A 17,754-nucleotide genomic window follows, 5' to 3' on the forward strand; every position below is an offset into this window, starting at 1 on the left:
CCAGACTGAGCATCCCTGACATCCTCTGGCTCTTTGATGTGATTAAGATGGATTCAGACTTTGACTCTGTGCACAAAAACCACACAGTAGTTCTGCTAATGGCATCTATCAAAACCCTGAAAAATGGCAGATGAGTAATTAGACAACAGATTTGTTTCAACTGAGCAACTCTGTGAAAATGTTAGCCCACCTAATTTAATCCAGGATCACTGTGAGTGAACAGTCTTTTTCATCAGAAACCTTCCATGACTGAGAAGTGGAAGGTCAGATTTTTGAAGTTTCCTCCACATGTTTTAAACTACGTAAAAATCCTCTGCTGCGATGAATATCTTCTTTATCATGGTTTCCGACATAAATTGAAAAAAGAGAGAAAAACTCTGAAAAGCACATGTACACTTAGTTCCTCAGTGAGAAACTCTGGATCAGGTGTTGTGCCGCGCCCACCACCGCTGCTTATGCAAGGCTGACCGGTGAAAGAGCAATTCAGATCAAGGTTCGTGTTAGAGGAAACACTGGAAAGATGACACATGTGTTTGAGCCTCAGTCAGATCCAGACCCAGATGAGGTCTCTGTTGTGCTCAACGGTTAGCGTATTTAGCATCTTTTATTTGTTTCTGTTGTCTGTTAGCTTGTAACTGGCAGTGGCTTATGTAGCTTTAGTGGTCCTGCTAATGTAAACTCTTGTTCTTTGTACTGACAAGGTTTCAGGTTTATTTTTAATCCATTTAACTTAATTTTTTTTTTCTTGTATCATATAAAAAACACCATGGGCATTTTAACAAGGTTAAAAAACTTGATTTTCATCGAAGGGGGCCTTTAAGCATTCAGAAGGTATTTCTCCAACTACCGAATCACCAGCTAATACAGACTAATCCAAAGCAACAAGGCCAACTAATCACATTTAGATATACCACTGTGAGTCATTCTGGCACTGCAAAAAAGAAGCACTCAAAGGCTTTTCAACAGAAGTAGTGAAAGGATGAATCACCAAATAGCTTTAAGCAACAAAAGGGGAATACTTTCAAACACAGCCCGGCCTATCGACACTAAAGCTTGAAGCTGTTGTCTGGAGAGTGCGGGGAGAAAGTCACGCTCTGTGTCTAAAAGGAAAATGTGCTCTAAATCCATTTCAAAGACGAGGGCAGACAGTGATGGAAAAAAGTAATGAATATTTTACAGGCAGGGAGTGTGGAGCCGCACTCCAGGTGACACTCTCGCGTTTATAGAGCTTATCAGAAACCATCGAGGACGGCTGAGGGAAAGCCATGTGTCTGATTGTTTGTTAGCAGCCTACTGGTGGGTTCCCCTGTTACCTGCACATCGCCTGAATCAGACCAATCACAGGCACATTATGCTGTAAATTGGACATTTAAATGTCCCTTTTGAAATAGAGTGCTGCTGTTGAAGTTTGGGTCTGAATGTCTGAGATTAGAGATGGGCTATATGAGGAAGCTGTACACCTGCAATATGGTGCTGGTTCCCTGTAGGAAGCTGATATGGATTTCTATAATGTGGACTGTGAAATTATAGATTGTATTAACTTTTTAAACTCCAGATTTTCTCCATAAATGTTCCCAGAAGTAGCTTTAAGTAAAAAAAAAAAAAACAAAACATCTTATTCCACTCTGTCTAGTATCACATATTATGTATTCGTCAGCTCGTTCCAGTTCTTCACTGAAGCTGAATGATGTTATATTCAAAGTGAAGACTCCAAGTTTCTCATGGCTTAATTGTTCCATCAAGTGCGCACTTTCCCCCACAACTGGGATCTGCACAAGAGTTTAAAACAAATCTCTGTGGATTTAAACACAGCTTGGTTGTGCTGCTTTACACATAGGCTAATGTTACCATCTAATAAATGGCGTTTCCCACAGCACAATTACTCAGCACAGTGACTACAAATCACTGTCAATTGCTTGTGGTATTCGCAGCAGGCCAAACGAAGCGAAATAGAAAAATCACTTGCTACCTGCATAAAACACTGTAACATACTCTTACATACCTCTGGGCTCTGGAAACCCCAAAACTGTTGGAAAAATAAGGATTATGAATCATTTTGATTCAATAAAACTGTGAAAATCAAACAGCTTGAAGAATGGAAGGTGCTTCAGTGTCTAATTGAATCCAACGGATCAATTAGATAATTTGGTCTCTAAAGACCCATGGTTAAAGGGAAGGACATGTATTTTGCATTTTGAATGACACGTGTCCCCGTTCCTGTTAATGCTCCTCCCCTTACTCAGGTGAGGCATCGCCGGGATATGTTTTCATTTTGTCTCTTAAAGTCTCCTCTGAGTGTTTGAGTATTGTTCGTCTAATAACTGGCCTCTGGAGAGAAAAAAAAAACATTTGTATGAAATTAAAAGGAAACCTCCTTTGAGAGGCAACGTGTATGTGTATGCACATCAAAAGAAAAACAGTAGAACTGACAACAATCTCTCTGCAGCTTGTGTGACTTGCGCTGTGCCAGCCCTGCTTGTGAAGCAGTCCTTGAACAAGGGCACTTTTTGATTTGGTGTGTCTATCTTCGTGTGTATATGTGTGTATTGTGAGCTCTACACTGCTCAAGGTGCCTGCCACTTGAATGACTTTGCTGTGAGGGATTAACAGCGATCTATCTCGTTATGAAATCTGTCTGTAGCTTTTGAAAAAAATGGAAATTATTTCAAAATGTTGAAGTACAAGAAACCATGCGTGCCTGACCACACTCTCTCTATCACACACACACACACACACACACAGTCCATCTGAAGACTTTACATGTGCTTGCATCATCATCCTCTTAATTGAGCTTCCTTTCCTGTGCCTGTCGCTGCACTCTTTCCCATTTTTTCTCTTCTCTTCTCTTCTCTCCAGCAGTCAGCTGCACACTCCTCCTCCTCTTCATCACCAAGCAGAATAGGTGATGTACATTTATATAAACTGATTAGCATTTCATCCCAGCCTTGGTTTTCTCTTCGCACTAGAAGACTACAAAGAATCGATAGACACAATGCAGGGGGAAAAGAAGAGCGTGGAGAAATCAATTTGGGCTTAAAGTCAAGGTGAGAAAGGCACTTGCATGGTCTCTTATAAAATCAGCTGCTAGACAAAGTGTGGAGAAGACTGTCTGGGACAGAGACCCAGAGGACATGGCAGTACTCTGCCTCTGTTGTTGGTGTGGATCAATAAGAGGAAACACGAGGGTTAAAGGTGGAGAGGTCAGACTCTGGCTGATATTTTCTTATTTCATTTCTTTCCTTTGTATTGCATGCAATATTAAATTGAGGCATGGGTCATATTTTAACAGTCTCCAATCCTAACTCTCCCACAGAAAGCCACAAACTTTGGTTTTGTTTTTCTCTCTGAAGTAATTTCTCTATGTCAGTGCAGCACAAGTGAGCAGAGGTTACAAAAGAGGGGATGCAAGAAACAAAAACAAAGACCATTCCTCAAGACATATCAGGGGAGACAAACAACCACAGCTAAAGTAATGACTCAAGTTTAGTGTATTTCTCACTTTACCTTGCTCTCCCACCAAAACTCTGGAGAGTATTAGTCATCTGTGTGTCAGATGGAGAAGGTCTGAACCCATTTCAAAGAAGATTTAAACTTTCTTTTTGTAGAAAAATGTCCACACATTTCAAACCGAGGATGGAAAAAAAAGGAGTGAGTTTCATTAAGATTTATTCATATGAAAATAATATAACAATAATAAGAACATAAGACATGTTTTAAACTGCATTACGAGGGACTGTGTTCAATGTAATGCTAAGGGCTGTCCCTGAATAAAAAACAATTTATATTCCAATTTCAACAGATTCACAATTTGTGCTCTTTGAACACTCTGAAACATAAATTTGAAAGTTAAATCGAGTTTTGACAGGGGGACCTCTGCAATTGAATGCAGTCATGCAAAATTTATTTTTTTTAATTCTAGTGCTTGTAGCATTGTTGCAATACATACCTGTGAACATGGTAGTGATTTTGCTGATAACTCTCCAGGAAATAATCTTTAAACACTGAAAAAAACAAAAACAAACAAAAAAAAACAGCCCAGCTTCATTTTACTAACTGACTAATAAAGGGCTATCGTACTAATTTCATATTTGAGTGTATTTCTTATAATATTATGTCCATCACAACATCAAAACACCTATTCGGCCTATTCCATACCTACTGTAATCTTCTTTTAAAGGTGCATTAAGTGAATTTTCCTGCCCACAAAATTACTGTGACATAAGGTCTAACCTAGTGGGAACACCTTTCCCAGACTTTCCCCCTTTCAGCCGGCATCACAAGACATTTCACTCTCAAGCCCAGAAAGCAAATAACAATGCAGTTTTATTATTTCATAAGTTTAAATGTATATATTAGATATATTCCCTGACTAGTCTCTGCTGTGACAGCGTGACTCCTACTGTTGTCGCTGTAGCTGTGCCGGAGACACGTCCATGCTATTTAATTTCTTGGCTGCTTAATAGAGGTCAATACAAGTCATGTTTCGCTTAACGCCCCATTTAACCTTACACAGCACTGCAGTTCAGTTCAGCTTGACCAGAAAAAGGTGGTCAGAACAATGTGTTAATGTCTGCTAAATGGTTTTCGAAGGTACAAGAGGATCCTTGGTACTCACTGGCAGGTACATTATAGGAATGTGCTTCTAACGTGTAATCCTTGATTGTCGAACACTGACCTACCTAACTACTGCTTGTGTTGGTGTCAGTAAAGTGCAGACAAACTGTGGGCTGATATTTATTTATTTTATTAACAACTTGATAAAAGCAGGGTTGTCGCAGCAGCTCGGAGCTTTGTAATTAAGGGGTTAAAAAGCCGATGTGATTTAGGCCCGTGAGAGGTAGCTGGCCTTGTGGTTATTATACTGAAGTGTCAGAATTACTAACGTGCGTGGGTGGAACCACTGACCAGAGAACGAGAAATGGCAGGCTTATCTGCCTCTTGAATGTTGAATCAAAATACAGTCTGACTGCCAGAACACTAAGAATTACTCAACTGCTTATTATCGTCATGAAAATTACTTATGCCACCTCTGTTCATAATTTAGCTTCAGTAATTTCCAGAGAAAAATGTGTCACTGTTTCTACTTTCCTCTGTAATAAGTGCACCTACTATATATTCTTTTGTATTTTCGGATTTCCCACCGTATAATTACCATGTGCAAGGGGTCTATTTGGTCCACTGTGCATGTGCTTGATATTCTTGTGCTTCCTTTTTCTCCTTTATTGTAATAAGTAAGTTCTAGAAATTCACTCCATGCAGGGGGTGTGGACAGAGGAGAGGCTGTGTGCGGGTGCAGATGTACAGTCCTCGGCCACCTGCAGGAAAGCAAATCAACTCAAAACAAACCCGGTAAAGCCCTGCTGAAGCCTTAAAAAGGAGGGTTTGCTCTCTACTGGTCCACGTAAAATAAATCCTCGACTGTTATTCTCATTAATATGATTCTGCTCTGCCTCCCTCTCAGCTGGTGTCCACGTCGATATCATGACAGTTACACAGTTGTTTCGATCTTTTCAATGATCTCTATCATAGACTTGGAAGGAGAAAGCACAGAACATTCGTCTTGATCCCAGAGGCTGCCGGGGCTGGAGTTTCCGTCTGTGCTCAACTCGTCATCCTCCTCTTCCTCGCTCTCCTCCTCGCAGGACTCCAGGTAGTGCAGACCCAGCGCATTGATGCCAGAGTCCTCGGAGCTGGATGGAGAGGAGCAGTGGTCCATTTTGGGGCCTTTTATCTTATCCACAGGAGAGGGGTGTTTGTGTTCACTGTACACCTGCTGGACTGGCTGCACAGGAACGGGTGCAGGGGTGTGCTGGGTCGGCAGCGAGGGCTTGACTGGCTGCCGAGGCGGAGCGGGATTCTGGGGCAACTGAGGTGTAGCTGGAGCCGGTGGGGGAGGGGTGGGAGGTTGAGGCGGTTCTGGCAACGGTGGCGGGGGGCGCTGCACGTAGCACATCTTCCCGCTGATGCGTTTGACAATGTAGTCGTCCACAAACAGGTCCGCAATGACGCAGTATTTCGGCGACTCCAAGTGAGGCGGGGACTGGAAACAGGGGGCGAGCTTCAGGAAGCGCTCAGCCAGAGAGACGGACAGGTCAATGGTGTTACTGTACTCTGAGCCGACAGGTGGCACGGTTGTGCTCGGCAGCTGGCACACATTGGTCATGGGTTGGTACACATATTTGCCTAAAGGAGGAGGGGAAAGAAAAAACACAGGAAATCATATCAAATGTTTAAATGTTACTTCATGACAAAATGCTAGACTGCAAAGAAACACCGATCATATTTTTTTTATTTTAAAACTGCTGTACCAAATATTGTTGTATTAATAATGGATCCAATGTCTGCCTGTATGTGAAAGTTGTCGCTTTCAAAGAAAATATCACCTGACTGCAGTTCCCCTCAGCACTAAAGAGCATTTGAGCATCTTTTAGCTTATTGATCCACTATTGATCCATTAAAATCCACTGCACACTACTTGCTCAGCACCAAACAGCTGAGTTAGAGACTAGCTAGTGAACATAGTGCAGGATTTAGCAGCTAAAGAGCCAGATATTTCCTTTGGAAGTTGGCGGAGACCAACACGGGGTTAACAGGAGAGAGAATATAAGACTTACTACATTCATCAGATCAACAGAAACTTCACTCGAAATGAATGCTAACTCCCTACTGAATGCAGGAACTAAACGCAGGTTTAAATAAATGAAATAGTGAATATGGCACCATGTGGAAACATCTGGTAAGAATCCCAGCAGCAGCATATGTTTGCTCTCTGAAAACTGTGATCCATGTAAATAAAAATAACACAGATCAAAATACAATTCATAAACCTGCATTCACTGTTCTGTTAGCTGTTGTTACTTGCCAAATGTATGTAACAATAAAGTGTTTTTGAGCATTTACACATCAAAATCAGTCTCTTTTCTCTTCCTGGAAAGCATAAGTTATTTGACGACATCGGGGCATATACATACATTTACCTAATCAAATGTGAACCCATCACATAAAACCACACTTGGCCCTTGGGTCATAGTAGCTAGCAGAGTACAACATAGAAGAGCTATATAATGATAATAAAAATTATAACAATACCACAGGTCAGCCTAACCAAGGACGCAGCTTTTGAAGACGCCAAACATTGGGCTGTGAGCATATAGTGCATATATATATAACCAATCATTTCTCCAATTTTCACATCACAAAGCGTTTTGTGCTGCCAAAGGCAAAAATACCTTTCTTGCCACCACCATCTGAGGAGGAGCTGCTGCCAGAGTGAAACAGTTTAAATTCTAGGACCTCCAGACCAGTGCATCAATCATTTTTGAACCTTCAAAACTGATGCAAGACTCAAATGAAAAATGATGAAATGGCATGTCGAAATAAGGCCATGCAACAACGTTTACAGCTCAGAAATCATGATGTGGTGCTGATTTACATCTGGATTAGAAACATAGTGGATTAGAATGGTTTAACGCACTGTCCAGTGTCACAAAAATCCTCAAATACATTTGTTCTGGAGGAAGCCCACATTCACATAAAAATTAACAACACCTTCCATGTGCCTCCCATTTTTGGCAACTCACGTACTGGTGGTGTGCAAAAACGACTGCTCCCAAATGTTACTCATTGTTTGCAGCCCACTGCCTCCAACTCCAAGCCGTGCTGCCTGAATAGCGTAGCTCAGATGTGTGTTTAGCTGGCTCCCTGGAGAGAGAGAAACTACAGAAGATGACAGGCCTACGCATCACTTCCTCTCACTCTGTGTCCTTGTCTTTTGTTTCGCCGGCTGGGGGACCCGTTCAATCAAACGCTTTTCCCAGGTTACAGTGAAAACATCAAACTACTTCACAGGGAAGTGGCTCTGTTTTGCATTGCTGAATGGACAAAGAGAGTTTGTAATGCTGATGAAACATTTTTTCAGCACAATAGCCTAAATCAGCTCCGCGGAATAGCTTTAACAAAATTCACGCGTCTACATCATTATTGAAGCCACAAAATGTATTATCCAAAGTGAAGAGATTAAAAGAGGCTGTGGCTGAATCTCGATGTCTGTCATCTTTGTGTTGTAAGCTTATGTTGATGCAGACAAAAAGGGGGAATAGCAGCCGTCCTCTGTTTAATGAGAGAAACTCAATGGTCCATGTTCCGACTGAGACGAGCCCAGTCAGGCAGACAAGATAGTGGCAACAAATGAGTGCTAAAGCTGTAGAGGGCAATGTGTTGGCATTTAGTTTTTAGCATATTACATCTAATTGCATTCATCCATCTGGAGTTTCAAATACCAAGAGCAATACTAGGGGACAGACAGTTGAACAGGCAAACAACAAAACAGACAGGCATATAGAGCTAACACCACACCAACACTGGTTGTCCTCAACAGCCTTGCAGAAGGAACACAGGCTGTCTGTAGATTTAAAAGGTGTCTGCAGAATGCAGAATTAGTTTGCTCTCAGTTAAAAACATCACTGTATCTCTGGGCCCCAGAGGACAGCACGCTATGTGTGAGATTAATCTCACTTAGTCTGGCAAAAAGCAAGAGATCAGAATCTACACGTGAACACAACTTTCTGTTTTTTAAGACCTGGACTGCATGCTTTATGATACTCAAATACTTTCAAATACTCCTTTAGAAATACTATTATTATTATATACTACACAATTACATAATATTTCACATACTTGAATTATACTTTAAAGTTTGTCGAGGTTTTTGACCACTACTAGTGCTATGAAACAACCACATCCCCGATTTGTTTGTATCATGCTGATGCACAAGCATGTGGGTGACATGATTTAAATTCATGCCAGCAGTTTCACACTATTCCATTGATCAACAGCTGAGGGCTGTAACACACAAAGAACAGCAGCAATCAGCCAAGAGAGGCAGAGAAGACGACTGCAAGCTGGGAAAACGTGGCTGTAAATGATGCAGGATTTAAAACATTAGAGACATTTAGACATGAGACCTCAAGATATGCAGATGATGCGAATATCACTGAACTTACATAACTTTTGTTTGGTTACAAGAAGCTCTACAGGGGACCTTTAATTTAAAATTCCTGTGTCAAAATGTTGGTTGCTGCAGATGTCCTACCCTGCGTATGTATCAACCGGGAGCAACAACGTACAATATAAAAGGCCACAACAGAAATCTCATCGAAGCAGGACGAAGAGCGATTTCCATATTGCTCTGTACTGTTGAGGCTGTTCGCTGAGAACTGGAGCCAACAGTAACTGACAGCCAGTGAACACTGTCTGTGCAGCTTTATTGATATTCAGTTGTACTCTGCCCTTCTGTGTTTCCCAGTGCTGTAGCCGTCGCATGACAATGTCAGCTGTGAGGCGGCCTCTGCTCACTCTCCCTCTGCCCTGTGTGTGAATGTGTGTGTGGTTGTATTTCCACACTGACGAGGCCCAGATGTCCTGAGAAAAATTAGCAGGGTTTGCCATACTGAAGACATTTAGCCAAATATCAGTTCCTAGTTTAGGGTTATGATAGATAGGATAAAGTAGAAGGTAGGTAGAAGGATAATGCTGAAAATATTCTGTATTTACCAACTATTCTTTAGTCCATGTCTCAAAACTTTCTGACTGCCTCACTCCATCTGTACCACTCAGCCTCAAGCCAATTATTTCCAAATTAAGAAACAGGTCACAAACACAAATAAGTTTCATTATTTCCCAAAACAAGATAAGTTAAATATGTCCCTAAAACATCTGGGGGCTCTTGTTTTTAGCAAAATGTTACTCAAACAAGAGTTAATACTGTGTTATGTTGGGAGTATTTTCTGCCATGCAGTAATACACATTTGCTATAGTTTGAGTATTTACATACACAAGGAAGATGTGTATATGTGTGTGTAACAATCATCAGAGTAATAGTCTATATCAGGCTTTGTCCCAACAGACAAAACTTGATCAGTTTTGGTTTTGATCCTCTTGTAGGATTTGTTGACAAGAAGAAAAAAATTAATATCACCAGATGATCCCTTAATAGTGGGGATTAAAAAACTAATCCACCTTACAATGGTAAGAAACTGTTACTGGTGATGTGTCTAATATCTCTGTTATCCGTTTTGCTCTTTTGCAGTGTATTTCTTTTTCCTCAAGATAACCGGCCAATCACAGACAGCATGTTGTCACAAGACATTTCAGGCCTTGTTCCAGTGATGATTGACAGAGAGAAAAAATCTGCCACGTGAAGCATCCACAGTAAAATGTCAGGGTTTTGAGTCAGTGCCACACAATAAAACACTAGGAGCTCCTACTGCAGACCCACCGCTTTACGTCCACAATCATACTGAGACAAATCAAGAGCAGAGGAATCACACACACAGTGTTTTCTACTGACTGCAGCCTTAATAGAGCAGAATAATAGGCAGCCACAGGACATGTTGCACTTTGAAAGGAGACTGACTCCCACTTTTTTCTTCACTTTGCCTCCTTTCATTACGTTAACATGAAATGCCACTAAAAGCAACAAGTTCACCGAGGAGATGTGGGAGATCACTAACTAAAGGCTATGTAAATGAGGCTGATACATCAAAAAGGAAATAACAGCTCTTCACTGCAAAAATGTTATTATGAATGCATGCCTTCTGCAGTTAAAAGCCGTGGAGGTGACCCTCTCCTCTGTACTTTACAGTTAGGGAACAAACTTTGCTTGGCGAAATACAGAGAAAGGTGTCCAGAGATAGGAGAGTATTCTAAAAATATCTACAATGTATATTAGAGAAACTTGGGAGTAATTATTTTAGTCAGTGTAAGAATTATTAAACACTTGGAATGAGGAGATAGGGAAGATGCTTTTAAAACATGGTTAAAATTAAGAGGGCAAAAGGTTAATGAGAAAGCCAGAAAACAGGCAGCTCATTCCTAGGAAGTTACAGATTGCTCTCTAGTGCAGTGGAGAAGTGAGGCGCTCCAACTCCTCTGCTACCATTCCTATCCATCTCGCAAGGCTCCTCTCTCTCCTGGGCCTGTGGCCGACAACTGTACACTCTGGTTTAATACTGGAGATAGTCCCTCTGAATAATGCAGCATGTAGCCCACCGGTCTCTCACTCTCATTCACAGAGATTCAACATCACTCTGTTCAAATCTCAGCTCTGCCCTCAGCCTTCAGACCGCATCTGGAAGGAAAATACTTGGATACTGAGGTTCCTTGTTGACAAACTCAACATGTAGTCAAGATGAATGAGCATGACTGTGTCTCAGAGATTATGGCATTTTAATATCGGCTTATATCAAAGCCTCAGTGGGGACTGAGTCATTAACAGCCTCCTCAGTTCGATTTTTTTTGTATGTTTGAGCCAAAACCAGCAGTCTTTATGTGCAGACTGACAGCCTAAATGCACCGAATCAGTTCGAAGCAGCATGTTGGCAAAAGCGGGTGAACAAAATAAATGATCTTAGCAGATTGTTATCATTCTTCATAGCAGCTGCTGTAGCCATTTGGCTGCTGGAAACTGTCTGGTCACACATCCGCTGCTCTTTGTGTTTAAATCTGTCCAACAAAGGGGCTGGAGCTGGGGCAACAACATAAGTTTCAGGTTTCAGCGGAGGGGACGGTCTGACCCAGCATCATAGGAAACTGCTTTCCTGTTTCCTGTTCCCTGCCTCCAGAGGCAGAGGCTGTTCCTGACTTAGAGCCAGTTTGAAATCCAATGTTTAGTCTGTCGCCATAGTGAAAAAATGCAACCCTCTGGACTGTTTTTCCATTGTATACATTAAGTTTCAACTCCAACTCCCTGCCTTAAAGGTGCGATATTAAAAACATTTTTAGTTAAAAACAGAACATCAACAGAATGTGAAGAACAGTTTTGACCTTACGTCAAAGACATCTATGTATTGCGTTGCATTGATATCTACTGCAGTTAGCATGGTAACCGGCTAGCCCTGACCTCAAGAGGCAATAGTCACTGTCGTCTCCAGTCCGCCCTCAGTCCAACATGAGAAGATGAAGAAGTGGTGCCGCCCAGAGGACAAGAAAAGCTCTTCAGTGCCAAAGAAAAGACGAGAGTTTGATGCTGTTACTTGCAACACTTCTTCTACACTGGTCAGTAAACAGCTGTTTATGCTAATGTTGGCTATATAGTGATAGCAGATACTTACATACAGCAGCTTTAAAGGAAAGATTTTTCTTTCAAGTCTATCCCAACACAGTACTAACATGACCACATGTACTTTTAAGGAGGTACTGGTCACTGTAATCATTCCCCTGCCAATACTGACTGTGAAGTGATCCCCTCCTAATACAACTACGTTGTAAGAGATGAAGGTCAAAGTCTACAGTCCTCAATCGACTGTTTGACTTAACATGACATATGATATATGACATATGACATCCGAGGGCTTGTCTGCTGGAACTGAAGAGAGTTGGGACGAGACCGACCCCCACCTCCTTGACCCCGTCTTCCTGTCGCAAGAGATAAACAAAGTATGTGAGGGCTTGGCTGCTACTTCTGTAACCATCATACCAAATTCAAAATTTACTAGACTATATAAGCAACAGGCAGTGCTGCCTACTGGGGGCTGTAAATAGTCACAGTGAACTGTTGGTGCTGTGACTTGTCATATAGAAAAGCACATGTTACTAATAACAGTAACAATGGCTCTGGTCTACTCCGCTGCTCCCAGTGAGCTATGACAGTGAACAAGCATGCAGAGTACCAGGAAGCAGCTGGATAGAATTCAGCCATCATTAATTTTATCCTTTACATGAGTGTTTTTTTTTTCCAACTGTGACACGTCAAAATGTCTTCTAAGAAAATTGTCGGTCTCTTTGTTAATGCAAAACCGAGGAAGCTAGTGAGCTGCTCTGAACGTGTAATTATGACAGCAAACCGTGGCAGAGGCTGCATTTGGATTCAGCACCATACATGGGAAAAATGGCGGATAAAAGGTGAGGCCACGCGCTACCTTTTCAAAGCGCATTGCCACAGCAACAAATCTGAAGTCACCAGTTAGCTTGTCATGAACGGACAAAACATCAATTAGGCGACATGGGTTTCATTCGAAGTAATTGCATTATAGTTGTCATTCATTTGAACTGCTTTCTTTGACAAAGCAACCTGGTCTACAGCTCAACACAGAGTTAATATGAGGCTCCAGCTGACTGAGGTAGCAAAATCAACTGAGTATATCACAAAGTTGCAGTCTTTTCAGAACCAAAATCCTCAGCCTCTGTGTTTCCTTGCTGAACCGAGATGAGGGGATAGTAACACCAACAGGGAATGTGGCATTGCATTGAAAAGAATCTATCCAAACCTATCCCTTAAAATGTAAGAGCAAACTTGTTGAACTTTTATTTCGGTGCTGCTCTGCTTCCATCACTGAGAGCCCAGCAGTTAAATTGGTCGAAGCACTGCGGTTCACAAACATGAGCAATCGATCAAAAAACATCCCCTCGGGCCTGTGCTGACAATATATTGATCCTTTAATAATAGGTGAAGCTTTTTATGATTCAGCGCCGCAGTAAATTTTCAGTTGGTCCCCAAATCAATCAATAAAGGTCAGAGCTTTATCCAATAAGCCTCCATATTTCCCTTTAGAAAGATTTGCAAGCTACAGCTGCATGGTGTGACAGACGAGACTGCAGAGGAAGTCTGACAGACAGATCCCACTTTCTTCTATCCACAACAGAAGCACAAGTTTAGAAAAACCAGAGCTGACAGTGTACGAACAGACTGACAAGACTTCTCAGGAGTCATTAGACTTTGTTAGATTTTCTTAATGAGTAATTCATTGCTCTGTCTAGTAATTGTAATAAGTTAGTAGAGGATAAAGAGACAGAAAAAAACATTGAGAACAGGTGCTTCCAGTGCTGCTGTGAGCAAAAACTCTCATCAGACATGACATATTGGCGGTGACACTAAACACAGCTAATTACCACTAATGAGAGGCTTGGACTGATGTTGTCACCAGCTGGGAACACTGCCTCCTCCAACATTCAATTCCATTTCCGCATTTTCTCTGCCAAACTCTTCAACAAAGCTACAACTAAGCAGTAATTGTTGGAAGGAATCAAAGCAACAACATCATGTTTTTTTCCCCCGCTTTTGTCTGTGAAGATGATTGGTGAGCTCTGAGTGCAGGAACCGGCATTCCGAAGCTGTGCAGTTCCGAGTGGCATGTTGGAAATTGGAGAAGCCAGGATTTAAGTCACAGGTAATTACTGTTGTACAGGTAAGAAAACAGAAATAAATTGTTTTGGAGAATTGAAATGCTGAGCCCGATGACCTTTTGCATTCGTTTCCCTGGAAACCTATTAAAAATGTAATTAAAAAGGAAGTCTAGCAAAGCTCCCTGTGGTGAATGCACAATGATCAGCTTCAGAACAAGTTTATTCTCCAGGCGACAGTCAGAGGCACATTCGAAATGAAAAACGGGACAAGATAAGGGTGTAACAACATGTCACTGTTTTTCAATCCAGCATTATTATTCATCTCTACAATGAAGGGCGTGAGCCAAGCGGCAGAGCAGGCAGACATTGCATGCAGAAGCACGCTGCTATACTTTTCTCACTGGGTGTCCTGGTTCTGCCTGATTCAGCAGTCTGAGCTGGTTAACTCTCACTGTGGTGCATGCAACGGAGATCTGTGAATTACAGTGGAAAGGGATGTGGAGGTGAGAAGCTCCATTGTGATGTGGCTGGCTATCTCTTTTACAGCAAAACAAGCCTGAATTATATAATCGGTACAAAGGTCTCCATGTTTGTTGCACAGCACCTTTTCAGTCAGAGTGATAAATAATTCAAAGCAGGGAGGAGGAGCAAGTCTAAATGTTTACAAATGATGTAATGCTGAGCAGACTTTGCCGAGAATCACAAATCCCGGATGTGGCTCATAATAGACACTGGACAGAATTCATCATTTTTCTGCCACATTGGATGTTTCAAATCACTTGGCTCATTCTGAACGAAGGCGGGCATCTAAATCCAATGATTACATGGCAAAGATTACAATGTGACTTCTGCCGTTGCACACTATAAGCCCCAGCTGACTGGTGCAGAGTGGATGGTGATTGTGTTCTACACTGATCTGAGGATTTTCAGGGCAGCCAGCGATGGGGGTAACATAGGGCGGCACAAAGAAACGGACATCCTGTCAGGTTCGAGCACAGCTAGTGGGATTCTGTGGTGGTGTCAAAGTGTCAGGTCGAGAAAGGTTCAAATGGAGAGGAAATGTCTGAGGTACACGGGTGTTGAAATTGCCACTGACACTTCTAAAAGTGCAAAGGAAATTGTCCACATTTAAGTGGAGCTGCAGCCCTGTATTAGTGCAGTCAATTTAATAGTCAGTGTAAGTGCTATTACTACTATCCTATAGAGTTCAGTTAATACCATTGCAAATGTGACCTGTGACTGAACAATAGCAGCTGATTTTGTATATCAGGTATATATATATTGTGTAAGTTACTGTGGCCAAAAGTAGAAAATGTACTTTAAAGGACAATGCTGGTGTTATTTGACATTTTTCTTCATGTCAACAAATCCCATGAAAAGACCAAAACACAAAATACAGTATGTTCATCTCTTTCCGGCATCACTGCGCTGTCGGTAGCACTCAGAACCCCTTTCCTGAGGATGTAAGTCTTTACCTTTGGGTCACAGATATCTAGTTTTATCAGTAAATGTTACTCAAAGCCAAGATTCAGGGACTATTTTCAGTTGTGGATTAATACACTTTCGGTTCCCTTGTGACGTTTGTGGGGATGACCCTATGGAGTTGAATAAATGCTAAAATTCATGATAAAGAAGGAATTATGTGTTTTTTCTGGTTTCTGAACAACAAAGGTCTCTGCTCAGCTTAGGGACAGCACTTTACTTGTTGGAAGTATCAGTACATCATTGTTGTTGTTTTTTTTGTCTTTTCATGGGATTTGTTGACAGTGGGGAAAATACAGAACATCACAAGACTTTAAAAGCAGAAATGAAAGTGATGATTCAAGTGTGTGATGTCAACACGCACGTCAGTAATGGTGAAGAGAAGGAAGGTTGACAGGTTTTTTTTTTTTTAATGGGAGTGTGTGTGTGCGCACTTCTTTTGATGTTTTAGAAAATGTACACCTGTGCTCTCGCATTGAGGACTGGCACGATGTGTGTAGACTCTCTTTTGAAGGACATGGTCTTGGTAATATGTAAAACAGACAGATTGTTACCAGGAATGCATAAAGGCTAGAAGCCCCATTTCTATTTGGAGTTCCATAAAAAGTGAACTGAAAGACACAGGAGTATAAAAAATGGATACTATTTTAGTTATTCTCTTGACTTCCACACCTAAATGACTGTAAATCTGAATTAGTTATCATTTAAATTCACACATTTACAAAAGCAATGATTGAAACTCAATATAAATACAACCATTTGTGCTTTTCACCTTTAACATCACCTGTCATTAAGACTAACACCTAAATGTGGATGGTATGAACGCTGGAGGACTGTAGTGATTTCAATTTCCAAGGCTTCTCCTGAACTTTATGTACAGCCAGTAAAAACAAAACCAGATGAACAGTAACAAACACATGAACCATGACCTCAGATATCCATGTCCCTGCTCAGTATTTCAGCCTCCATTGTTTAACCCACGTAATCTATTCATATGAGGTGCTCTATTTAAAGGTTTGACTGTGGTTAAGAATATATATATATATAATTATGAAGTTAGACTCAGATATCGTTGCACTGAAATAAAACCAGAGGGGAAGCAGATGAGAAGTCAGCCAACCTTTACATAATAACTCACATTATAGCTTTTGTAACAGCTTATCAAAATCTGCTCCGTTCTCCTCCTTTTTCAGTCGATATACAGTATCAGTGTGGTCTTATAGTGAACTGATGCTACTGCATCCTTTAACATGGCCGTGAGCAGCAAATATCCAGTACATTTTGCCATTATAGTGACAGTGAGATAGATTTCTGGTGAAAGAGAGCGCTATGAAACCGCATAAAACAAACTTACAGTGACACCAGCCCAAGTGGCAGCACCAGTGCAGCTTGAAGCACTTCCCGTGGCTGTGCGTAGCGCAGATGGAGAGTCCATCACAAGGCAGGAAGTCTGGTCTCCCCGCACAGCTCTTGGCCAAAGCCTGCGCCTCGTCCAACTTCTCACTCTTCGGACACTTCTGAGCTCCCGAGGCGGCCATGCCAACATTTCCTAGATTAAAAAAAAACAAACAAAAAAAAAACCGCACAAAACCCACACAGCCTCGTCCGAGTAAACTACAACATAACCGTGAGGGGCTTAGGCGAGGTTTGACGGTCCACGCAGCCCAGGAAGCTCTTCAGCTGGAAGACGGGACGCGAGAGACGACGCTGGATCTCTGCATCCAGAGCAGCAGCTGGGTTAAGTGCTCCTGCGAAGAAGAGCGTCGGTCAGCGAGGTGTAATGCCAGATTCACAGCCTCCCATGGTCGTGATCCACACACATCTCTCCATCCTCCCCCCGCGTCGGGAAAAGCTCCTCTGCGCGCCGGTGACGCGCGTACGGAACAACGGCGCGCATCTGAACTTCATCACACAACGGGAGGAGTCCACAAACACAAAGCCAGCTGCTCTGCGCACTTCAAACACACACCCAGGCTTTCATCAGTCCCTCTAAAAAAAAAAAAAACTTCAAAACACCAGGGTCTGGATCCGAAATTAATACATCCTCCCATTGACCTAACAAATTCACTCATGGGCTATATTTTATGATCAGCTATATTCAAATGATATTATCTCATAGTTTCTGAAATCATAATTTTTGGCCATGCACAA

At 41.8% G+C, this 17,754-nt stretch overlaps 1 protein-coding gene across 1 annotated transcript; it reads right to left on the minus strand.

Moving 5' to 3' along the window:
• Nucleotides 1-3,649: 3,649 nt before the first annotated feature.
• On the minus strand, nt 3,650-17,535 carry LOC139611743 (UPF0524 protein C3orf70 homolog B). The gene is made up of 2 exons (XM_071466668.1): nt 16,958-17,535; nt 3,650-6,183 (listed from the first exon to the last, which is right to left on the minus strand). The coding sequence occupies exons 1-2, from the start codon at nt 17,139-17,141 to the stop codon at nt 5,489-5,491; spliced, it is 879 nt and encodes a 292-aa protein (XP_071322769.1). The 5' UTR covers nt 17,142-17,535; the 3' UTR covers nt 3,650-5,488.
• Nucleotides 17,536-17,754: the final 219 nt, after the last annotated feature.

The sequence above is a fragment of the Trachinotus anak genome, unplaced genomic scaffold (assembly GCF_046630095.1).
Source record: "Trachinotus anak isolate AG129_WGS33_773 ecotype Australia unplaced genomic scaffold, CSIRO_AGI_Tana_v1 ptg000001l, whole genome shotgun sequence".
NCBI classification, from domain to species: domain Eukaryota; kingdom Metazoa; phylum Chordata; class Actinopteri; order Carangiformes; family Carangidae; genus Trachinotus; species Trachinotus anak.